This window comes from Eschscholzia californica, unplaced genomic scaffold (assembly GCF_041429995.1).
Source record: "Eschscholzia californica isolate CP2 unplaced genomic scaffold, dmEscCali1.0.p SCAF_5, whole genome shotgun sequence".
NCBI lineage: Eukaryota > Viridiplantae > Streptophyta > Magnoliopsida > Ranunculales > Papaveraceae > Eschscholzia > Eschscholzia californica.
In genome coordinates this window covers 8,170,742-8,195,706 of record NW_028238472.1, presented here as the reverse complement: position 1 = coordinate 8,195,706, position 24,965 = coordinate 8,170,742, and the positions used below count along the sequence as shown (strand labels likewise).

General features: G+C 36.1%; 2 protein-coding genes and 2 long non-coding RNA genes across 6 annotated transcripts; 1 reads left to right on the top strand and 3 right to left on the bottom strand.

The window, feature by feature from the left end:
- Window positions 1-305: 305 nt before the first annotated feature.
- On the bottom strand, window positions 306-577 carry LOC147536777 (uncharacterized). The gene is made up of 2 exons (XR_015226303.1): window positions 452-577; window positions 306-361 (listed from the first exon to the last, which is right to left on the bottom strand). It is a non-coding gene; the product is annotated as an uncharacterized LOC147536777 (long non-coding RNA).
- A 4,967-nt stretch (window positions 578-5,544) lies between these two features.
- LOC147536775 (cell division cycle 20.2, cofactor of APC complex-like) lies at window positions 5,545-23,123 on the top strand. Of its 3 annotated transcripts, none has more exons than XM_086641796.1 (9): window positions 5,545-5,897; window positions 18,776-18,898; window positions 18,982-19,167; window positions 19,699-19,968; window positions 20,192-20,294; window positions 20,374-20,690; window positions 20,791-20,940; window positions 21,272-21,424; window positions 22,712-23,123. In XM_086641796.1, exons 1-8 carry the CDS (start codon window positions 5,799-5,801, stop codon window positions 21,410-21,412), a joined length of 1,389 nt encoding a protein of 462 aa, XP_086497922.1. In that variant the 5' UTR covers window positions 5,545-5,798; the 3' UTR covers window positions 21,413-21,424; window positions 22,712-23,123. The 3 variants fall into 3 exon arrangements, with proteins under 3 accessions (XP_086497922.1, XP_086497920.1, XP_086497921.1); XM_086641794.1 differs by lacking the exon at window positions 5,545-5,897 and adding an exon at window positions 18,135-18,589; XM_086641795.1 differs by lacking the exons at window positions 5,545-5,897; window positions 22,712-23,123 and adding an exon at window positions 18,240-18,589 and having other exon boundaries at window positions 21,272-21,571.
- LOC147536776 (uncharacterized) lies at window positions 14,320-15,710 on the bottom strand. Its single transcript, XR_015225636.1, has 3 exons — window positions 15,594-15,710; window positions 15,149-15,221; window positions 14,320-15,015 (listed from the first exon to the last, which is right to left on the bottom strand). It is a non-coding gene; the product is annotated as an uncharacterized LOC147536776 (long non-coding RNA).
- LOC147536774 (uncharacterized) lies at window positions 21,577-23,237 on the bottom strand. The gene is made up of 2 exons (XM_086641797.1): window positions 23,011-23,237; window positions 21,577-22,204 (listed from the first exon to the last, which is right to left on the bottom strand). The coding sequence occupies exons 1-2, from the start codon at window positions 23,096-23,098 to the stop codon at window positions 21,627-21,629; spliced, it is 666 nt and encodes a 221-aa protein (XP_086497923.1). The 5' UTR covers window positions 23,099-23,237; the 3' UTR covers window positions 21,577-21,626.
- Between the last annotated feature and the right edge of the window lie 1,728 nt (window positions 23,238-24,965).

The following is a 24,965-nucleotide window of genomic DNA, read 5'->3' as shown; positions in this document are numbered from 1 at the left end:
TGTACAAAGTGAACACATAGCATTCATGAGTCTTAATTGTATCTAATATTTTTACCATTTTTTACTCAACTAGAGAGATTTATTTGATTCGTTAATTAATCATTAACGAGATTATATAGACACGAATCGCTAAAAATAATTCATGAGTTGCTGGAGAGCTTATTTTGAACTTAAAGATCTTGAAGTAATTTCATTTCTTCCTTGTTCATCATTCATCAATAATTAGTTACATTAAATAATTTGATTTTGCCCTAACTAATTATATGAATTTGTTGAATCAGAAAGACTTACCAAAAGGAGATCTAGAAATGTTAGTTCTTGAATCAGGAGGAAAGTATATCAACAATTCAGAAGAAGAAAACTGAAATTATGAATGAATCCATATCATCCATGAAAACAATAAATAATGAATTGAAGGAAGAAGAAGAGAAAGTAATAGGAGTAATAGTACCTTTTCCCGTACCAGATGGATTCCCAAAAACAAAAGTAGAGATTCAAGAAGAAGAGGAAGGTAAAATGCCTGATTCATCCTTCACTAAACTACTTAGAAACAAAGGCAAATCCCCTCCTTGGTTTTCTCCTTGATCGAGTCATGAAACCCATTAAAATTTGTATCAATATAAGCTATTATTATGTTACAGAAATTATTGTCTTAGGTAGTTTTTTTTTGTCAAAACGTCTTAGGTAGTGTTAGTATATTTCTAAATTGAACTCCGAGATTTGAATTGTCTAATATTAGGTAGTGTTAGTATGTTAGGTATAGTATACTCCTTTTGTTTCGGAAGAAGAAGCTGGAAGAAGCAAGCGAAGGTGAACGTCACCCACATTGAAACCCGGTGCTTATAGAGAACTCAAGTCAATGACTATTGACCCGAATCAATAAAATTTCCGGATGCTAACAGCTTTTTGGCTCGGTGCCTTTAGAAGCACCCTTATATAAATTTGGGTTTGGCGGTTTGCTTCAGACCTAAGCCCCTAACCACTCCATTTAGTAATCCTAAGGAAAGTAGACTTCTCACTTCTCCCGTGGTTGAACCTAGGAAAAACATAGGGCAATACGTTTTCTCTTTTAAGAAAGTTCAGACGAGGTTAAAACAAGTTCAGACTAGGTTAAAACAAGTTCAGAATGGAGAGGAAAAAGTGAACTTTTTCAAGCCATGAATTTACCCGCTACTTGCCCACCAATACCCGAATTACCCAATCTTCTTAATGGGTTGGGTAGGCAATGGGCAAGGCGAATTTCAAATTTGCTCAGCCCTGACCATCCCTTTGTAATCCAAAACGAGGTTCTAAAGGGGCTCGGTGTATTTTCTTGTCTCTTTCAAATTTTACTGTATAGGGGTGTCTGCCGAACTTCCATATGCAAGGTCACTTTGGGGTTATCTTTTGCGAACAATTCATGTAAAAGGGTAACATTGTTTTTTATTCTCGCCAACAACCTTTTCGTGGGAGTGGTAACAGGTTTAGTCTTCCACCTTAGAGGTCAAGGGTTCGAGGCACGCTGAGCATTCAATTTTTTTTTTTTTAATTCTCCTTTATTTCAGGATCGTGAACATCAATTTCTATATCTAAACCATGTTTCGGAATAAAGATCTTTTTGTTATATAGGGAAATATTGTGAAATTGTGAAAATCGATTTCCGTTATTTGATTGGTCTAAGAAAGTGTGAAAGTCACTTTCCGTTAAGAAAAAAAGATAGGAAAATTGGATCATTCATTTCCCGACCAAAATGTTGGAAACACACAATTCTCACCTATAAAAAGAGCGTTCTCTCTTTACCGTCTAGCCATCTCCCTTCCCTGTTCTCTCTCTAAAACACTTGTGTGAATTCTCAGTCTAAATATCTTAGGTTGTGTTTGATATCAGGAAAATAATTTCATGGAAAAAATGAATTTTATGGAAAGTCTTCCACAAAATATATTCCGTGGAAATAAGAGTTCTTTCGTTTGGTAGTCATTTATTATTCTGAGGAATTACAAACTCTGTTATTTGGTTGACAACTAACTTCTACGAATATAATATTCAATTCAGAGTTTTTATTTTATCCTTATGTAGTCAAAATGACATTTTTACCCTTATGTTGTCAAAATTACATTTTTCATCCTTATGTTTCCAAATTACATTTTTTACTCTCATGTTGTCAAAATTAAATTTTTACCTTTATGTTGTAAAATTATTTAATCTTGTGTCACTTTGCTAACTTAAGAGAGTAAGAACGTCAAGTTGTTAATAAAAAAAAGATAACATTGGGCCTGTAAATGGTAGCTTATCGAATCGAATATAGGCATATCCGTAACAAAATCCGATAAGCTATCCGATGGATATTATAAATGAATATCCGAATCTGATAATATTAACATATATCAGATAATATCCGATACAAAATAACTTTAACTAAATTTTAAAACTTTTTCTTTACATTTTTAACCATTAGATCTAAATAATAAATCTCAACCATAAATTTTATATATTATTATGAATAAATATAAATTTTTTTAGAGTTAATTCCTATTTGGCCCCCTACTTTGTGACCAACTTCCTTTATGACCCCCTATTTTCTGTAAATTCAAATATGACCCCTTATTTTTATGAAAATGTCCTAACTACCCCTTTTTTTAAATATTTTTTCAAAATAAAATTTAAAGAAAACATAAATTACACCTCACTTCCCTCTCCACCACTTATCTCTCTCTAACTCACCTCTCTCTCAAACTCACCTCTCTCTATCTTCAACTCACCTCTCTCTATCTTCAACTCACCACTCTCTTCTCCAACTCATCACTCTCTTCTCCAACTCACCACTCTCTTTTTCGATGAAGGTCGTCTCTCTGTTCTTCAACAGACCCGAACTGATCTGTTCTTCAATAGACCAGAACTCCGGCGAAGGGAACCTCCTTCGCCGGTGTTTTTAGAGAGAGAGAGAGATGAGAGAATTTTTTTTAGTTCGAAAGTTGCAGGCTGAAAAATTTTCCGGCCGGCGACCTTCATCGGAGAAAAGAGTGGTGAGTTGGAGAAGAGAGTGGTGAGTTGAAGAGAGAGTGGTGAGTTGGAGAGAGAGTGGTGAGTTGGAGAGAGAGAGATATATAAGTGGTGGAAAGGGAAGTGAGGTGGAATTTATGTTTTCTTTTTAATTTTATTTTGAAAAAATATTTAAAGGAAGGGTAGTTAGGACATTTTCATAAAAATAGGGGGTCATATTTGAATGTACAGAAAATATGGGGCCATAAAGGAAGCTGGTCACAAAGTAGGGGGCCAAATAGGAATTAACTCTTTTTTTTAAATTTTTTATTATAATTATCTGATACGGAATATTTATCGGATTATCAAATATTAGTGTATCCTATATTTGATAAGCATATATCCGTATCTGATATCCGAAATTTCGGATATTTTTTAAAATTCGAATAGGATGCGGATCAGATGTCGAATATTCAAATATCCATTGACAGGCTAAGATAAAATTGTAAATTTGATGGATAAAAAGTAGATTTTACTAATATAAAAGGTAAAATTATCATTTTAATGTAAAAGTGTTAGACATACCGTTTTTCAAGATAAAGATAAGAATGACATTCAGACCACATAGGATAAAAATGTCATGTTGGTCTTATACGGGATAAAAATGTCATTTGAATAAGATAAGGCCATGTTTGGCGCGCGGGAATCGCGTGGGAATGGAATGTGATTCCTGGGAATCACAATCCTGATATTGTTTGGCTCGCGGGAATGCAGTGGGAATCCTATTCCCGGGGGAATAGGATTCCCTCAAAATGGGGTAATAGCAAACCCAGGGAGGGGGGTGGGTTTGTGATTCCCATTCCCGGGAATGCTTTGTTTTAATATTTATAGACCAAATCACCCTTAATAAAATATTAGAATGACTATTATTAAAATCGTCCTCCACACAATATCACAACTAAAAAAATTAAAAACCTATGGTTAGCCACCACCATAGCAATACTTTCTCTCGCTCAAATGTAACTCTTTCTCCCTCTCTAGTTTTTTCCCTATTCTCTTGTTCTTTTTTCATTACAATCGATTTCATAATGTTTAAAAAGAAAAAAATTTAGCCATGACCTTTATTTATTTTAAATAATTTTTTTTAAATGGTCAGCATCCCTCGAACCTTTGACCTCCGAAGTGGAAGATTATACCTTTTACGACTCCAACCAAAAGTTGTTGGCATTTTAAATACTATTTAATTGGTGTCATGTTACTATTTCATATCTGCAATTTTGAATAAATAATACTGATTAAAATATATAATAAAATTGACGTTTTATTTATGTAGTATAAGGATATAATAGGAATTTTACAAAAAATTATATTCCGATTCTTACACGAACCAAACACCAAGTTAGGAATCTATTAGGAATCGAATTCCTATTCCTGGCCAAACCAAACATCAAACTGAATGATCTGATTCCCAGGAATCGTGTTACGGGAATGTGATTCCCGGGAATCACATTCCATTCCCGTCCGCCAAACATGGCCTAAGGGTAAAATGTCAACTTGATATTATAAAAGGGTAAATATGTAATTTTGGTTACATAAAGCCAAATGTCATTTTGACTACTAGGTAAACATTTCATTTTGTAAGAAGGACACAAATGTCATTTACCTAATGTATAAGTAAAAACATATTTTATTAAATTTTATGAGTATAAATGTCATTCTCAACATATATGGAGATAATATTAGGTTTCTAAGTATCTGAATATATTAAATATTTTTATTTTGAATTTTGACTTTCCACGAAATCTAATTTCTAGAGGGAGCACGAAATTAAAAGAGAGCGAAAATCTAAGGACCAAAAAAAGGTCCAAAATAGCAATCTAAACCCAATCCGGAATATTATCTCAAAATAAACCCAAAACATGAAATTACCCTACTATCCTAGCAAGACAATTGAAGTATCGTTTTTGTCCGTCCTCCATTTCCCTCTCATTTCTCTCCCAGCTGGATTTCGCTCTCTTTTGGGTCATAAATCATATGCAATCTGACAAACGAAGTGACGTTAAAACCCACCCAAAAATTCTCTCTCTTAATTAGCACTCAAAAAATCTCTCTCTTCAGATAAACTTAAATGTTTTCAGCTCTAGAGAGAGCGAACAGAGAGATAGGGGAGAGAGAGGATAGAGAGCGGACAGAGAGAGGATAGAGAGCGGACACAGAGGAGAGAGAGAAGAGGAAATCATTTTTTTATTTCCGTCCAAAACTTTGTTTCCCCGAATCACCCACCAAAAAACAGAGAAAAGGTGCCCTTAACATTTTGAGAAATTCTATTCATCCCTCCATTTTGGTCCCTCCCCCAACCCTCCACCGATGTGGCAACATATAACCTGAGTGTGGAACAATTAGAGAGAGAATGCTGAGAAATATATTCCAATGATATGTTGCCACATCGGCGGAGGGCTGAGGGAGGGACCAAAATGGAGGGATGAATAGAGTTTTTGTAACATTTTAGGACTCACGATGGAAATTGTAAGAAATTGAAAAATTAGTAGTGTCGATATAAAAAACCGTGGAAGGCGACTGTTAACCAAGCGAGAAAACCTCTTTCTCTCTCTCTCTCTCTAACAAGAAATGAAAAATCAATCTAAAATTTCACCCATTTCCTCAATTGAAATTCCAAAACCCTAATCAAACTCTTGATAGTACGATCAATATGAGACAATGATTTCAATTTCAGATTATGATTTCTTTGAACTATTCATCACTGTTCATATTCTTGTTCTGGAAAAGAAGTTCGAATTTTAACAGTTCTTTTGATTTAAACTTCTATCGGTACTTCTCCGATGGAACCAAATTCATCATCAGTAGTGTCAAGGATTTACTCTTCTGATTGGTTATCGCCGACAAGGCTCTCCGATAGTCCAGTACCATACGACTTTCCGGTAACCTCTCTTTTTTTTGGTTCATTGTTTCCTCTTCTTTTCTTTATTCAGTTGAATCTTCTTTATGTTTTTTTTATTTCAATTTTGTTCTTGAAATTTAAAATTTGTATCATCTTGTTCTTGAAATTTGAAATTTGGCGGGTTTTTTTGAACTTCAGGGAGATCGATTCATTCCAAATAGAAGTTTGATGGATCTTGATCATGCAATTAGCTTATTGACGAGCAAGACTCCAGAAAACAAGAAGGAGAAAACTCTTTCGCCTGAAAATCCAACCTTTAACGTTTGTTACTTGTCTCTTTCTCTCTGTTTTCTCGAACTTCTCTTCTAGATGTTAAATTGGATCCTGTTTTTGGTGTTGATCAGGAAGAGTACAGGAGGAAGATAAACGAGGTTATAAATTCAGATTCAGACGGGAAACCATTCAAAATATTGGTTTTCAGAGGGAGAAAGAGGTCTGAGAGGCCAAGGATTCGACTTATCGATGAAATATTACACCAGGATGAAACAATTCTCATTGAATTACCAACTCTCATTGAATTTCAAATACTAAATTGATCAAAAATCATGAATATCATAATAACACACATCATCAAACCAAGAACAGCGAAATAAAATCATAAAAAGGTTAGATTTCATGGTTTACCTGAAAAATTCAGGGGTTTTCTATCTCTCTCTCTCTTTTCTCCCACAACCAGACGCAATGAACTACAAATTAGGTCTGAAACTTGTTGCCTTCTGTTTGCAAATAAATCAATTGAAGTGTTTAAGCCGTTTATTTCAAAAATCAAACAAACTATAACCTAGGGCTTTTTTGGTTTCATTTACAAAGAGATACAGGGATAGAGAGAGATACAAGGACAAAGAGAGAGAGATACTAACCGAGAGAGAAGAAACCGAGAGAGAGAAGCTGTTGGGTTTAAGTGATTTGAGAGAGAGGGCGAGACAAAGAGAGGGAGAAGCTGCTTTTGTTTGAGAATGAAAGGGAAATGAAAGGGAAGGAGAAGGTCAATAGTTTTAGGGCTTATTCTGGTCTTGGGTTAAGTTTGACCTAACGACGTTAACTTTGCCGTTAGGTCAAATATAGATGAAGGGAGATTTTAAAAGGCCTCCTCGTTTTTGTTAAAAGGCCTCCCCATGGTTTCGTTGACTTAGTAAAAGACCTTTGACTTAGCATGGTTAAAGGGCCCCCCTCTTTGAATGGGTGAAAAAAACCCCCTTTAAAGGTGTATGTGATAGGCCTAAAAATAGGTCTATTCCCGCACGTATATGGGGTCAAGTTATAGTATTTATAATAAGATCGAGTATCGTCCCAAGAGATAGGTAGGTAACTTCGGATATTGAATGCGGGTTTAACCCAATAATCAAGATGTCAATATCTAACTTAGACTAAAACACACACACACCCCTCATAAAATTGATGATTGATATATAAGCAATAAGAAAACAAATGAAACTATCTAAACTATCTAAGAGAGGGGAGAAGATATCTAAGGTTATAAAATCCACCACATAATTTCACTTTATAAAACAAGCACTTAATTATTTAAATCTCTTTTGTATTTACTCGGGATCCAATATAATGAACTATTTGGATTCCGGATGATGTTCTAGATAAAACAATTTTATAATCACTAATTCTAATTGTCTTCCTTATAAAGATTCGGATCACTTAACTATTATTCATCATCTAAAAAGCATACTCCATCTAACAACTTAACGAAAGTATGAAATATCTAATTATGAGGCATGAGTAATGGAAAGAAAATCCAATCCATATAGATAAACAATCAATAGACATTAAAGCACATCAAAGGATTTAATTAATCAAGAACAAGTATTATAAAGATCCAAAATGGGTTTCATTCACAACCTTAGATTGCTAAATTAACTATACATGGAATCTAAAGTGACATTCATTGACATTGTAAAATAAATGAAAATACTAAGAAATTAATGGAAAGAAATCACCAAGAATGTTCAAAATCCATATTCCCATGTATCTCCATTTTATCCAAGATTTGCTCCATTTGTGTTCAAGAATTGTACTCCAAGAAATCCAAGTAATAGCTATTTTATTGCAACCCAAATAAGAAAAAGAAAGAAAAGGAAGAAATTAGATGTAGAAAGAAGTTGGAAAGAAGAGATGAAAGGGGATAAAGATGATAGAAGAATATGGAAGAAAGAAGGAGAAGACTATTAATGGAAGAAAGAATAGTGGTATAGAAGAAGTAGTAGTAGAGAAAGATGGAAAAATAATGGAGAAGATAGATTTAGTAGTAGAAAAGAGAGAAAGAAATAGGTGAGAAGAGGGATAGGTTGAAGAAAGAAATGGGTAAGAGGGGATAGGGGAATAGAGAAGAGAGATCTTGAGAGGGTTTGCAAGTCTAGGTTTTAATGGAGGAGTAAGTGTTATTATATAGGGTTTTGGTTTTGGTTGGGTTAAATGGTAAAAAGAATGAAAAGATAGGGTCACATTTGGAATTTATAAGGGCTTAAAATATAAAAACCCTAAAGCACACAAGTTGGTCGGCGGCTGTGTTATTAGGGTTTCAAATTTGGATGCTAACGTGTAGCCGGTTCACCATATTAACTTGCGCTTGGTTCAGCAGCCGTCGGATGGAGGGATAACGCGAATCTGGATGGCTAGAAATTGACCACGTGTTGGGAGTACTTAAGCTAAGCAGCTTCGGTTCGCACGGGATTAGAACAAAAGCGGAAAATCATCCGGAGCCGTCGGATCTGGGACACGCGGAAGGCTATGGTCCAGATTATAAAGTGGGAGCGGGACTACTAGAGCAAGATGCGATGGGATGTACGGGATCATGCGCTAAGGGTCCTATTTCGCTGCTCAGCAGAAACATCGGATTTGGATGCGAATGTAGCGCCCTGACCTTCGAGTCGGAGAATCGAACGAGTTGGATCGTCGAACAAAGGTAGCAATTTTTAAGGACTTGATTTGGTATACTTATTTCGGTTGATACGGACATCTCATCGGATAGTTGTCTAGAAATAACGAATTTTGATTGGTCACGTGGAAAGTTTGGACATGGTTTGCCTATCATTTTGTGTTTGGCAATTTTCGTCGTTATCGAATTAATATGGACGATATAGTTTATTAATGGTTAGTTGTGGGATGAAAAATAAAAAAGAAACGTTACATCGGGGTTCATAAGGTAATTGGTGGGAACTGAATTAGTTGGATATAATATATTGGGGGTTGTCTATGAGTTATATATAAGCTAGGGACTAACAAATAATTAACTAACTTGGCCACCTTCCACAACGACGTTTGGCATCCCCTTTGGTTCAAAACCAATCCAACTCACTTTGTGCATGTTAACGTGGTGGCGGGGAAGATAATTTAATTTAAAATGGTTTTGAGCGTGGACCCCACTTGCCATTTACCATTCAAAATCCACTTTCACTTTTCCTTTAGAACTCGTTTCAATAGAAGGTCAGTACTTTTATTTGGGCGTTTGGGAACAGAGAGTGATAAAGGACGGTGACTTTAGTGGAGTTGATGGTTAGATTTTCAGTCGTCGATTTCTTCGTGGTCGAAAGTTCAAATCCAATGAAATTTGTTCCAGGTAAACCTATTCGACTCGTTCTACATATTTACCGGTTCAGAATTTTCAATTTCGTCCATATTTGGTGGATTTATGATGGTTATTTCGATAATTGTATAGTTGGTTCTAATTTCTTTTGGGTTCATAATTTGGAGCAGTTATTATTTAGTTTCGTCGAATGATTTATGTTCAGGATGATGTTTAGGGTATTATAGACTATTTTGGGGTGTCTATATATAGACGGGTTGTTGCCGAATTATTTTAGTCTCGAATTTCATATTTGGATAAGTTTTATAATGAATTGGAATAAAGATAGTTACCCGAACTTTGTCGTATTTAACATAAATGGATAGGTTGAGTTATGGATTTGTAACATTGAGTTCATTTTATGATTTGATAGTTCAAGATTCATAGTATTTGGTTCATTATATAATTTGTCAGCTTATGGGATATCGGAAATGTAAAATAGAGTTTATGGTTGGTTGGTTGGTTGGTTGGTTGGTTTGTATGAATTTCAGGTATCCGGCGGAATGTTTCTGTGATCTCTATAGTGCCGATAGGACATTCTTAGTCTAGTTTCATTCATTTTATGCATTCTTGCTCTGCAAGAGGACTCTTGACAGTTATGTAACTGTCAAATGACCGTTTTGCCTTTTTATATTCCAGTTGGACTAATAAACTGCAATAGGGAGCTCGAGGAGAAGTGGAGCTTAGTCAGGAGCATCATTGGAAGCGCAAGGAGAGGTAGGATCCTACGAATCTTACTTGGAGCACGGGTATTCCCCGTTTCACCATTATATATAGTCATTTTTCTTCTTTTTATAGTTCTTTAGTTCAATTTATGATATGATATGGTATGATATGTATGTATGTGGTGTACTCTATGTTATGGATGTTTCTCTTTTCAAAACAAATTGGTTTTTCTGAAAAATAATCACATGGAGGCGGAATCGCTTGATCTGTGTGATCGTTTTGTGTGAATTGTAAACACGTGGTGGCGGAATCGCTTGAGCTGCGTGTATAACATGGAGGCGGAATCGCTTGATATGTGTTACGTGTAATGGTTGTTTTACGACGGGCATTGGTTGGTCCCCTTGTTTATTTTATGTTATGGATTAGCCATGAATTATGTCAAGGGTTACACTCGGTGTGTGGCCAGCCGTTTGGTAACGACCATTCTAGTTTACCTGGAATGGGGTCCGGAGAGGATGGGAGTTGGGGTATTCCGACCCTTGGAGTGATTAGGGGACTGACCCAATGCCATGCTTGTTTATTTATTCTGCTAAACCACTGGTGTGTGTGGTTTGAATTCTGTTATGAATGATACTTACAATGTTTTCACCGAAATGAAAGAGGGTGTTTACCTAAGTTTTCTTAATAAGAAAATACTAATTCCCTAAAAGTGGACACTTGTAAAAGCTTGGCTTTAAACAGGGTTTACCCTACCTTGAGACATGATAACGCTCTTCTCCTTTTGGTTGATGGGACCTTTAGGAGGGCTATGTTCTTGTAGCTTTGGGAGCCTATCAGATCATTTAATACTATTATAGGTTCCTGCATATGTTTGGATATTCTTCGAATGGTCAATGAGTTACCTTGCGAGGAAGCGTCAGATCTGGCCGGAGATAGGACGCGCCTCAAGATGAGATAATTGTATCGCCGTGGGTATATGGCTCTGCTACACGACGATGCTCTTATAGTCGTCTGGGTAAGTCATGACATATTCTAAGCGTATCATTGTTTGGGTGAGATTTACTATTCGATGCGTATTGAGATCACAAGCCAGCCCGATGGGCGATGATGACGAAGGGAGAGTTACGGAAGCTCTTACCGGGGTATTACGTGGATCCATGTGTACACTGCAGTAGTCAAACGTTCCATAAGGCGCCGCCTGCCTACGCACTAACAAAGGCCGAACGGTTCTTCCTAGCCGAATAGTATGTGACCCCGACTGAGGGCGTATTCAGTCGTGATCTTGGTAAGCTAGAAGAATTATCTTGCTATATTGCTTTGCTTCGTGTGCATATTGATATCTCTGTATATATATCTGTATATATGTAACACTTATAACTATGAATGTATTAAAATGTTGATGTGTGTGGTGCGGGTAGGATGTCTAGGTATCCTATTGAGCTGACCTTCGGGTTATCTCATTCCTATTTGTTGTTGTTCAGTTGCAGGTATTGGTGACCCGGAGTGACATAGTTTACTTCGACGGTTCACATTATGTAAGATTGTAATTTCTATTATATTTTCAACATAATCACAACGTTAATATTATATATGTATCACCTAGAATAGTTAGGATCGTTCTCTCACTCGTTTGCGATTGTACGCATGTAAATAGTATGCACATTATCACTTTTTATTTGATGTTATTGATATTTAGAAGTTTGTGAGATATGTATGAATGTCGACAGATTTTTCAGGTTTGATATGTTCAATTTATAGAGGAGACTCTGTCCAAATTCAGTCTCTTCTGTGAATTGTTCATATAAATGAATTCAAATTGTTTTTATCTTTATGAAAATTATTTTTGGGTTACATATATTTTCCGAGCATATTTTCGAAAGGTTTAAACTATACTTGATTTTCCGCTGTGTTTGTTCTTGATTTGTAACCCGTGATGAGAGTTTTGGCTTGGGTTTATATTTGAAATTGGTTTGAGTTAGTATTAGATAGAGTTTCTTTTATAAACTGCGGGGCAAACCGTGATTCGGAACACGGGGCGTCACAGTGAAGACCTTCGGCAAGCGACACGTGTTCCGCAGAATCCCGCACGCCCGAATGTGTACCGAATTGTCCCACCTAGTCAACAAAATTTGACCCACCTTTGACTTTGATTTATTCCTTCGTCCGGACTTCGATTTGACTTCCGTTTTCTCCTACGAACTCGTCTCGACCTCTACTTTTCAACCACGCACTGACCTTGGCCAAATTACCAGATTGTACTTGACTCCAAATGACCAAAATACCCTTCATGCATCTTTTCCTCGTTTTTAACCGTTTTTCACATCTAACTCCGCAAAAGACACCTAATCAAGAAAACCAACCATTTTATTATAATAAAGACTCGAAACCGACTAACTTGGCTAAATTAAACGACTTAGATGGGACATTTTCATGACCCATCAGTATGTCACCCACATTTTCTCTCTCTGCCACATCATTTGACCACGCCACATCATCATCTTCTCCGACAGGGTCGCCGGCCGGCCAAATTTCCGGCCGGCGACCTTCAAATTTTTTTTTGTATTCTCTCTCTCTCTAAAAACAATTTTTTTTTTTTAAACTCTCTCTCTCTCTACAGATCTAGAGAGAAAGAGAGAGAGAGCAGGTCTATGTCTGTTCACAGACCTCCAATGGGTCTGCAAAACAGACCTTCAATGGATCTGCTCTCTCTCTAGATCTGTAGAGAGAGAGAGTTAAAAAAAAATTTGTTTTTAGAGAGAGAGAGAGAGAAGAAAAAAAAAATTTTGAAGGTCCCCGGCCGGAAATTTGGCCGGCCGGCGACCCTGCCGGAGAAGATGATGATGTGGCGTGGTCAACATCACCGGTCTTGGGTTAAATTTGACCTAACAGCGTTAACTTTGCCGTTAGGTCAAATATTGATGAAGGAGGTGCTCTTTTGTAGAGGGGGCCCTATAACCAAATGGGTTATAATGAGGGGCGCTTTTAGCGGGGAGGCCTTTTAACAAAAACGGGGGGGCCTTTTAAAATTTCCCATAGATGAAGGAGGTGCTCATTTGTAGAGGGGGCCCTATAACCAAATGGATCATAATGAGGGGCGCTTTTAGCGGGGAGGCCTTTTAACAAAAACGGGGGCCCCCTTTAAAATCTCCTAACTCCTTATAGACACTCTCCAGGATCCCAACGAAATAACTCATCACCCTATTATTTTAAGAGATCTCAAGGATCATTACCGTAAACAAGCGAGTCTCTAGAGATCACAGTGAGGATTATATCAATTATGATTATAGTTAAATGACCAATATTCAATCTAACCAATCTGATCTAAAACAAAAAGTGAGTTTTGTCTCCATGTAATGTTCATTCCAGTCATCACTCTTCAACATGTTTTATATAATAGTTAGATTCATGTCATGTAACGACTCTTCAAATTCATATTAATAAAATGTTTTAAAGGCCCCCTCTAAATTTAAAGGCGCCTCTCGCAAAACAAAATTGAGGGGACTTGTTGAGGGAAACAAGCGCCTTCAACATTTAGACTTTAAAACTCCCCCCAGAAAATGCTGGAAATGTTATAAGATGATGTAGACCAACCTTTTGGTCTGCTAGTGATACTGTCCCCTTTGGCACACCTAGGTCTCACGGTTTTAAAAGCCTCACTAGGGAAGGGTGCTTAACCTCTTAAGAGGAGCACCACACTCTGTCTCACCACCGATGTAGGATTGTTGCCACAACAAGAAATGAAATCTTGTCTTTTCAACCGAAAAAGGTGCCCTTAACATTTTAGGACTTAGGCTGGAAATAGTAAGGAATTGAAAAATCATTAGTAGTGTCAATATAAAAACCTTGGATGGCGACGGTTAACCAAGCGGGAAAACCTCTTTTTCTCTCTGTCTAACAAGAAACGAAAAATCAATCTAAAATTTCACCCATTTCCTCAATTCAAATTCCAAAACCCTAATCAAACTCTTGATAGTAGGATCAATTTGAAACAATGATTTCAATTTCAGATTTTGATTTCTTTGAACTATTCATCACATTTGCAGAGCTTAGGCCCACAATTTTCACATTTCACGTTTCATATTTCAAAAGAAATGATAATAATATGAAAAATTCATAATCCATACTACAGAAAGATGTGATAAAACATCTGTAAACCGTCGGAGTTGTCAACCACAACTATAATAGCTTGACATGGTTATATATGATTCAAATTAATAGTCACTCTTTACAATGAAAATAGCTTAAGGTCACCTCCATAGTGCAGTCAAAGTATTAAAGGCTTAAAGCTCACAACATATTTAAGGTAGCAGGACAATAATAAGTACTCAATATATAATTACAAAAAAATAAAAATCAAAGTCTTAAGCTTAAGTCTGTTCACGGAGGTCGTACAATGAAACAAAATGAAAACTATTGGGATGAGAAGAACAAAACAAATGGAAAAAACTCCAGCCCCGTCTTCCTCTGGAGCACCACATAGACAAAGGATGGAGGAGGTCAACAACGTTCTACTAATCAGTATTAGGTAAGCAAACATATTCTCAAATCTTGGCCCCTCCTTTGAGCAAAATCCAATGAGAAGCAACAGAAAAAGACCGAAAGCAAAACTAATCGCACTTAGCCCAACTCCTACTTTGAAAGCGTCACTGGGTAGAGGATTCTTTCTTTCGAGAAACATAACCGCTTCCACAACCATTAATCCAACTGGGAAAATAATAGCCACACAAGAAAGTTTTACTTTATTTTTTAGTTTGCGGATTTCTTCAGTTTGGTCCAAATCATGAGGTGTAGCAGCTGTCGATTGAACTGAAATTGCCACCGACTTGTTCTCCATTACCAATTTAGTTTGTTTTTCTATCTGTACCAAAAAAAAAAAGAGTTATCATAATGCATTAATCTAACAGATGTTATGTTTGTTGAAATTGAAAAGTAGTGTGCATATTATCATATTATTACAATTTCGAAATAAAAATAGAAATTCTTTACCATACCTTATTTTGATTTTTGTCGATCAGGGATGATGTAAGAGATTGATCTTTCATAATTTAAACAAGTAAATTAACCCTGCACGATTAAGAGAGAGAGAGAGAGAGAGAGAGAGAGAGAGAGTTTTAAGTAATGGAACAAAATACACGTAATAATAAAAACGAATGTGCATCTCAACAGAACATCACGAACTTGCTTTAACAGAGGACTGAGTCCGGGATTCCGGGGCAGAAAATAGAATTAAAGCAAATTACAATGACACCGATAGGTAGATTTTTATTAAGTAGGGTTTCACATCCTGAGTTATGGATTTCGTTTTTATTTTTTTTAAACAATTTAATTAGGATATCACATCCTTATTGTGGACAAAACCCAATTATACTCTTTGGAATTAGGGTTTCTTGTATTTCTGAGAAGGAAAATCAAAGAAAGAAAATAAGATTGACTCACCTAGATGATATTATTCGAAGAGGAGAATTGCCCTAAAATTTTCCTTGTCGAAGAAGAGAGTCGCGCCTCAGCGGTGGTTGCTCTCCAAAGAATCAGGTACCAAGTTTTGAAGAGACAAGATAAAGGAGTTTTTATTTGTTTGGTTTTAGGCATTATATTTATAGTATAAATTTGGGTTTGGCGGTTTGCTTCAGCCCTAAGCCCCTAACAACTCCCTTTGGTATTTCATCAAAAAAAAAAAAAAACTCCCTTTGGTAATCCTAGGGAAAGTAGACTTCTCACTTCTCCCGTGGTTAAACATAGGAAAAACAGAGGGCTAATCTCCCCTATTGACCCCTAAAGTAGAGGTGGAATTTATTTATTTTTTGAGGAATCGACCACGATATACGATAGTCGTTACAAGGCATTGATACATTATTAAGATGTGATACGCACGATAATGGTAAACAATACGTTTAAGGGCAATCACGCGAAATCAATTCGTGAAAAGTACAATATTTGATGAGAGGTGCGTCAGATTCTTTTTCAGAAATTTTCAGATTTTCTGGGCTTTTTTCAATGGCACGAATTGTAATTTTTGAAATCCGGATGTTATTTCCAAAAATTTCTCTCCCTCTCTGACATTGTGGACCTGCCGCTAATATTATGACATCCGCGTACTGGACTCTCATTTCACGACCCAATTTGAACTGTTGGATCAATCCCTCTACTTTTATTTTACTTTGGTAAATATTTCACTTACAAGCTTAATCTTGTGGTCGATACTATCTGTTTGTATTAAGTTATTTGTATTCGGTGCTTGCCTGTTGGTTAATAGTTTCTGTGCAATTCACGATTATTTTATAATCGATAGATGAACATAAAGTAAAGACACAATATTTAACGAGGTTCAATCGGATATTCACGACCTACATCCTCAGAGAAAGCCAGAACGGTTACATACTTTATTATCCACAATTGTGGTGATTCGTTACAATTATTGATTAGTAATCGAATACTTACACTCCTAGAATCCATCTCTTACTTATAGGCTTTAACTAAACTAGGAAACAATATAATCTCTATTTAATATTACTATTAAATAGTTACAAGAGATATCCTAAAGATAGGAAAATATATGTTCGATATCTTCCAATATCTTGAACTCATCTTGGTTGTCGAATCTCTTTATGTCGATCTGTCTCATCTTCATATATCTTGGACAGTGGATATCCATTTTGGTCCATATATCCTAATAGTTCCTCCACTTTAATTCCCTCATATATATTTAGACATGTCTTTGAAATTTCTATATTATCATGGAACAAGCAGGCGTGTAGTTCTTATTGAACTCGTAAACGTAATATGATCAACTCTCACAACCGGAATTCATATCCTCTCGGAGACTAAAAACACCAAAGATAATTTCCCTACTCTCATAAATGTTGTAAAAAATTATAAATACAATTACGTCGACCCCATTCAAAGAGTAGGTAGCCTCATTATCCTCTCGAAAGACAATGTTGATATCACCATTCTTCATTCTAATCAAACACATGATACATTCTAGTCATACAATCAAGACGACTAATCAGAAAGTTTTCATGATTGGTTTCTGCAGTAATCCTTATTCTAAAGGTTTATTACGCCTAGGAATAACCTTCACTCTCTTGGAGAAGTCATCTCAGACCCCCCCGGAAAATTGTTGGAAATGAAATCTTGTCTTTTCAACAGAAAAAATCTGCCAACAACTGGTAGCCTAGTTGGTTAGAGCATTACTCTGTAATGCAGAGGTCCTGAGTTTGATCTGGTTGAAGTGTAAATCCAGGAATATTGAACGGGTTATTAATAATGTAATAAATTTGTCGGCCTTTAAGCCTCTTTCATTTCTTGTTTTAACGTAGACGATTATAGTGCGTATGTATCAGTGCCTTGTAATGACTATCGTAGAACGTAATCGACTTCTCAAAAAAAAGGCCGTTGATTTGGGGAAATAAGAAAATTATCCGTGGAAAAAGATAGAAACCCCAAAACACATCAACCAAACATACCCTTAATGTCGACGGTCGGAGTTAGCCGGCGACTTCGTTCTCAGTCCTCTTTCTCTCTCTCTTTCTCTCTCCCTCTCTTTCTCTCTTCTCTCTCTATCTTCTCACTCTCCCTTTCTTCTCTCTCTCTCTCTCTCTCTCTCTCATTATTTCTCTCGTCTAGAAACCACGACACCTCCCCTCTGCCAGAGATATAGAGATAGTGGAGAGAGAGCAGATAGAGAGAGGAGAGAGGGAGCAGACAGAGAGAGGATAGGGAGCGGATAAAGAGAAGAGCGGGAGAGAAGAGAAAGAAGATGAGAGTTGCCGGAGATTTATTGTGGAGATCACCGGAATTTATGGTGGAAGTCCCCGACGTTCATGTGGTAGAAGTGGGAGAGGAAAAAAGTAGAAAATATAAGGGTTTAAGTGGTTGGATGAAATTTAAAAAAAAAAAATTAATATATTTTGTTTATGTCCGAAACTTTGTACCTCAGATAGTTTCTTTATTTCCCCGAATCACCCACCAAACAACAGAAAAAGGTGCCCTTAACATTTTAGGACTCTCGCTCGAAATGGTAAGAAATTGAAAAATCATTAGTAGTGTCGATATAAAAACCTTAGATGGCGACTGTTAACCAAGCGGGAAAACCTCTTTCTCTCTCTATCTAACAAGAAACGAAAAATCAATCTAAAATTTCACCCATTTCCTCAATTCAAATTCCAAAACCCTAATTAAACTCTTGATAGTACGATCAATTTGAGACAATGATTTCAATTTCAGATTCTGATTTCTTTGAACTATTCATTACTGTTCATATTCTTGTTCTGGAAAAGAAGTTCGAATTTTAACAGTTCTTTTGATTTAAAACTTCTATCGGTACCTCTCCGATGGAACCAAATTCATCGTCAATAATCTCAAGGATTTACTCTTCTGATTGGTTATCGCCGACAAGGCTCTCCGATAGTCCAGTCAGATACGACTTTCCGGTAACCTCTCTTTTTTCCGTTCATTGTTTCCTCTTTCTTTTCTTTATTCCGTTAAATCTTCTTCATTTTTCTATTTCAATTTTGTGCTTGAAATTTGAAATTTGTGTCATCTTGTTCCTGAAATTTGAAATTTGTATCATCTTGTTCTTGAAATTTGAATTTTGGCGGGTTTTATTTGAACTTCAGGGAGATCGATTCATTCCAAATAGAAGTTTGATGGATCTTGATCATGCAATTAGCTTATTGACGAGCAAGACTCCAGAAAACAAGAAAGAGAAAACTCTTTCGCCTGAAAATCCAACCTTTAACGTTTGTTTCTTGTTTCTCTCTCTCTGATTTCTCTAACTTTTCTTCTAGATGTTAAATTGGATTCTGTTTTTGGTGTTGATCAGGAAGAGTACAGGAGGAAGATAAACGAGGTTATAAATTCAGATTCAGACGGAAAACCATTCAGAATGTTGGTTTTCAGAGGGAGAAAGAGGTCTGAGAGGCCAAGGATTCGACTTATTGATGAAATATTACGCCAGGACGAGTGGGACGAAAAGACGAACATCAAGTCACCACGTCGTTTGCCTAAGGTAAAATTCTTTCTGAATCAGTTCATTTAGAAATTTTCCTTTTTCGGAGTAGAGAAATTTTTTACTGAAGTACGAAACTTGAATTCATTTTTTTGTTAGGAAAATTAGATATATAAATAGGGATTCTCGTAGTCATTTAAGTTTACACAATGTGAGATTTTGTATTTACGTTTTGTAGTAGGACGAGAAATGTATCACTCTAGATCAACGCCTTTTACGCTATGTTTGATTCATAAGTAGAAAACGCATATTTTATACTCGCGCAAAACAATTCCGCAAGCCTGTGTTTTATTCCGTCTTTTAGATATCAGAAGTTGCATTTGTTTTTCTTACAATGAAAAGGTTGCAAGTACTTAGATATTGACACTTGAATTTGGTTTTCAGAGAATAAACGAAGCGGGCAAAACTACATTTTTTGTTTTTTTATTGTTTCGGTTCACTCATTGTTTTCCTGTTTTTGTTCGTCTAGTTTCTTAGCATATAAAAGTAAATTATATTTTCTAAGTGGCTAATAATTATGTATGAACACAGTCGGCGTATAGGGTTTTGGATGCACCAAGACTCAACGATAACTTTTATATGAATCTCATTGACTGGGGATCAAATAATGTTCTGGCTGTTGGCTTGGGCACACAACTATATTTGTGGAACTCGGAAACTGACAATGTTCAAAAAGTAATGGAAGTTGACGATAGAGATGATTATCCCACGAGTGTAAACTGGTCCGAAGACGCCAAAACAGTTGCAGTTGGGTTAGCATCTTCAAAACTTCAACTCTGGGATGCTGAAAAGTTACAATTGGTAATATTTCATAATGTTGCCTTCCTTCTTTCCAAGTCCTTATCTTCATCAATTTTTTTCTTTTCGCCTTAGACAGAATGAAGCCAATATAGATATATATTTATAATTCGGAAATGGGTTTCCCATATAACTTCCATAGAACAAATCAGATGCTTTAATATAAAACCGCAAGATTTCCAAAACAAAGATTAACTGTGCATCTCTAATCTTCTTTTGTTCACAGATTAGAAGCCTAGAGGGACATCGTCAAAGGGTAGGATGCCTTGCTTGGAGAGGTCAATCTCTAACTTCAGGAAGCCAGGACAAATCTATCATTAATCATGATGGTACATTTCTTTAGTTTCATTCAGTCCAGTATATTTGGGACAAGTGATTTAGCTTACATACTTTGCACTTTCTATACAGTGAGAGCGAGAAGCAGCTTAACTTCCTGCATACGAGCACATACTGAAGAAGTGTGTGGTTTGAAATGGTCAAGCAAAGGAAATCAATTAGCAAGTGGGGGAAACGATAATATAGTTTGTGTATGGGAAGCTTCTAACATGGGTTCATCTAGAAGCATGACACGGTTCACTGACCATTGTGCGGCTGTGAAGGCCCTTGCTTGGTGCCCTTATCAATATGACATACTGGCCTCTGGTGGTGGCTCAGATGATCGATGTATTAAAATCTGGAACTCACAAACTGGGAAGTGCACGAATAGTATAGATACCGAGTCACAGGCAAGTCAAACCTATCATGTTTTTCTTGTTTTTTTTTTGAAAAGGAAGTATATAAATGAGAGAAGAACCAAATGGCTATATTATTGTTATTCGAATGCAGATTTGTGGGTTGCAGTGGAATAGACATCAGAAGGAGCTCTTGAGCGGCCATGGCTTCACCCAGAACAGGTTGTGTTTGTGGAGATATCCTTCCATGTCAAAAATAGCAGATCTATTGGGTCATACATCCAGAATTCTCAGTCTTTCTCAGGTAAGAATATGAATTACAGCATAACTGCATAAGTTTGTAATCAATAATATCAATGATTATAAAAAAGAGGTCCAGAAAGATATCAAACTACGAATGCAGAACTAAATGCCTAATTGAAGCAAATCTGAGTCGCGGTTAAATACAAAATCTTTAAATCACAAATGACTAGCCGGGCAAGTCATTTGTGGAAAAAAATTTAGTAAAAGGTTGGAAAAAAATCCTAATGAATAATCATGTGTGATTGCTTCGTTTCTATAATCTATCGATCTATCCATAATTAACTAATCAGAAAACTTAGCAAAATGAATGAATTTGTTGTTGGCATACGCAGAGTCCTGATGGGTCAACTGTAGTATCAGCTGGGGCAGACGAAACTCTTCGCTTTTGGAAGGTCTTTGAACCACCTAAGACAGTGAAAAAGTCGACGGATATGGACAGCCCATTGTCGCTTACAAGATTCCACATAAGATGAACATCAAATCATGTATGTATCATTTAAATTTTTGTGGTTCACTTTTGTTTTTCTTTCACATTTATTCATCAATCTCATGTAAAGTATATGCTATCATAATTATTATCGGCTATAACATTTGATTTGACAGCAAGAAATAAAACCCACAAACTAATACCAGAGAATTGAAGTAGAGAGCTTGATATATCTAATTTTTTGTTTGTCTTAAATATCATCAATGTAACAGATAAAACACAACGAGAATCATAGTCATTAGGTTAAGAAAGAACAGTTTATTTCTCTCTCCCTCACTACATTCAACATTAGTTCCACTATAGCATCCTGTCTTCTGCTTGATGCCTTTTCCACCATCTTCAAGAACAAAAGTCGAATTGATCTTATCCGTACTAAATAAAACACACCAAAAGTAAGGTCCATGGTGGTTTTTAATCAACCCAACACCTACCTCAGAGTGATTTTTTCCTTTCAAAATAGATAAAGTGTTCCGATCATTAACAAGAATATTAGAGAAAGCTATTGACGGTTCAAGATACGTAGACTGACATCCCACAATACGGCCAGATATCGTGCCAAAAGTCGGTAATTCTACACCACAATTAGGAGCAAAAACCTCGGTAAAATCATCTTCCGTAGGTTTACAGTTTACTGTGTTGTTATTAGTGCAGTTTCCTTTGCATTCCTTTATATATTGTAAGGCTATGCACCCGAGCCCTGGGTTGTCATTCAGTTTAGGAAGCTTTTGGATTGTTCGGTTGTCATTGATGATATTTACAATCTCGTTCGTAGGGTTTCCTGTGCCAAGTACCATGTTAGCATGTAGAAATTTATGTCTAATAGAGTATATTAAGAAAAAGCTCAGAAGGCAACATAAAAAATCTCCCATATTGGTCGATGGGGCTATAAGCAAATGTCGCATATATCAAATTCAAATTAAGAACAGAAGAAAACCCTGCAAAACCTTTCTGTATGTTGTCTGATTATTATTCGCATGCTCTCTCTAGATAAACCCATATATGTCTGATTCATGAAAGATGACTAATACCGTCATACGTTGATATGTTCGATATCAGTCATGTTATTAGATAGGTATATAGGTTCCCTTTTAGTTTATTGTATCAAGCAGTAACTGGTAATCGATAATAGCAAATTGTGCCAGAAGTGGTACCAAAAACAGCAAATAAGACACTGAAAGTATTATTGTGGTGAAGTTTATAAGCTCCCTTTTGTTTACCATTTAACATATTTTTCGGCATTAGATGAACTTTTGTCTCTGAATATGTTCTTTTATGATTTCTGCAGAGTATCAACAAACTTTTGACTAGTTAACACAAAACTATAACCAGGATTTGGATATGAAACAAAAGAAACAGCGAAAAATAATCATACATCTTAAGGTGGGCAAGGAAGGGCATACGATTACAGAAATAAACTAGCATGATCACAGCCACCATAGAATGCTTCAATCGGACAAAACGACGAGAAACAGATCTAATAATACCATCAGAATTGAAGTCCAAATCTTCTATACTTGAATTGTAAATCTTTAGTAATTTAAGTTTTAATATGTGCAGCTAATAGATAAGAAAAGTGATGAATACCATGGTGGTGCTTGGCTGAAACAACTGCAGTAAGCAGCAAGTTTAGAATCATGTACCACTTGTAGAAACTGAGGCTCCCCAATATCATCACTCTCACTTCTGCTTCTGCTAAATCTCTAAATTTCCAGAAAAAGGGTTTTTTTTCTGTTCCAGTGTCAGTTTTATCAAGAGAGAGAGAGAGAGACTCCAAATTGGGTTCTTCTCTTATCTTCAAATTTTATCCAACAAAAGAGTGATAAAAAACAAAGAAGAGAAAATGATGTAGTTCAGTATCAGAAGAAACCCGATTGGGAACAAGAAAAGGAAAGTAAAGATTCAAGAATTATAAAACAGGGTTTTGCTATAAAAAAAAAAATTCGTTTGATTAGAGATTATTGTGGATACCACTTTTTGTGGAAAAGCATGGGTGTGAAATATAAAACAGATGAATAGAAAAGTTAGAGAGTGGTGGACCAAACTAGCCGTTAAGATGAGTTGTTTTCACTACTTTTTTTTTTTTTAGTTTAGAAAACTCAAAATCTTTCCCCCTAACTAGGTTAGTGAAAAGGAAAACATTTCTCTGCCTCCCAATTATCCCGGCCATAATATGTTTCCTAACAGGATTTAGAGAGAGTTGTTGGAGATTAGAGGTATAAATACTTCAATACACTCAAATAAACTCAAAAGATTCACATCAACATACTTTCATATAATAAAGTTTCTTTAGATCTACACAATCTCATAAAACAAGAGACACAAAGTTTTGTCACAATATTAAACTAGATATTGAAGTTAGTTCTTACCTTAAACACAATATTCATACTAGATCTATGTCTTCTTCTTCAAGTTTCTTGTATACTATTCTCCTTTTACTTTCTCTCTCTAGATTGTTCTTGAACTTGACTAGGAAAAGAACTCTCTACACCCTTTTAATTAATTTCATGAGGCTTTTACTTTTTTTACCCCTTCTAGTTTGGTAAACCATTTACTCAGACCCACACTTTTATATTGGGCCCAAACCCAAATTTGGTTTAAAAGCCCCCTTTTCAACATCCCCCCTTAAACCAAATTTCCATAGCTTCTCATATCTAGCATCCACTTCAATCTCTCAAAGACATCATGCTTCAAGGGCTTCGTAAATATATCCGCTATTTGATCTTGAGACTTGCAATACATCACTTCAATATCACCTTCCTTAACATGTTCACGAATAAAATGGTAGCGTGTATCAATGTGCTTGCTTCTTTCATGACAAACGGGATTCTTGGCTAAAGCAATAGCCGATTTGTTATCAAGGAACACTTCGGTTGGACCAACTTGAGGGCATTGAAGATGTTTCAACATATTTCTTAACCAAATTGCATGACAAACCATAGAGCTAGCGGCGACATATTCCGCCTCACAAGTAGATAAAGTCACAATGGGTTGTTTTTTAGAAGACCAAGTAAATGCCGTGTAACCCATAAAAAATACAAACCCCGATGTACTCTTTCTTTCATCTAAGTCTCTACCCCAATCACTATCGGAATAACCGATAAGCTTAAAATCTTGTTCACAAGAGAAAAATAAACCATCATTGAGCGTACCTTTAATATATCGAAGGAGCCTCTTTGCAACATTAAGATGAGATTCATCCGGTGTCTCCATGTACCTACTCAGTAGCCCAACTCCATAAAGAATATCCGGTCTTGTACATGTAAGATAACGTAGACTTCCAATCAAACTTTTGAAATATGTAGGATCGACATCACTTCTTCTTGAGCATTTTCTCAACTCCACTCCACTTTCAAGAGGGGTGTTTACCGGATTACATGACTCCATTTTAAACCTTTTAAGAACTTCCTTAGCATATCCACTTTGAGAAATAAATATGCCATTTTCCATTTGCTTCACTTCAATACCAAGGAAATGACCCATCAACCCAATATCGGTCATATCAAATTCCTTAATCATGCTCTTCTTGAACTCATCAAATA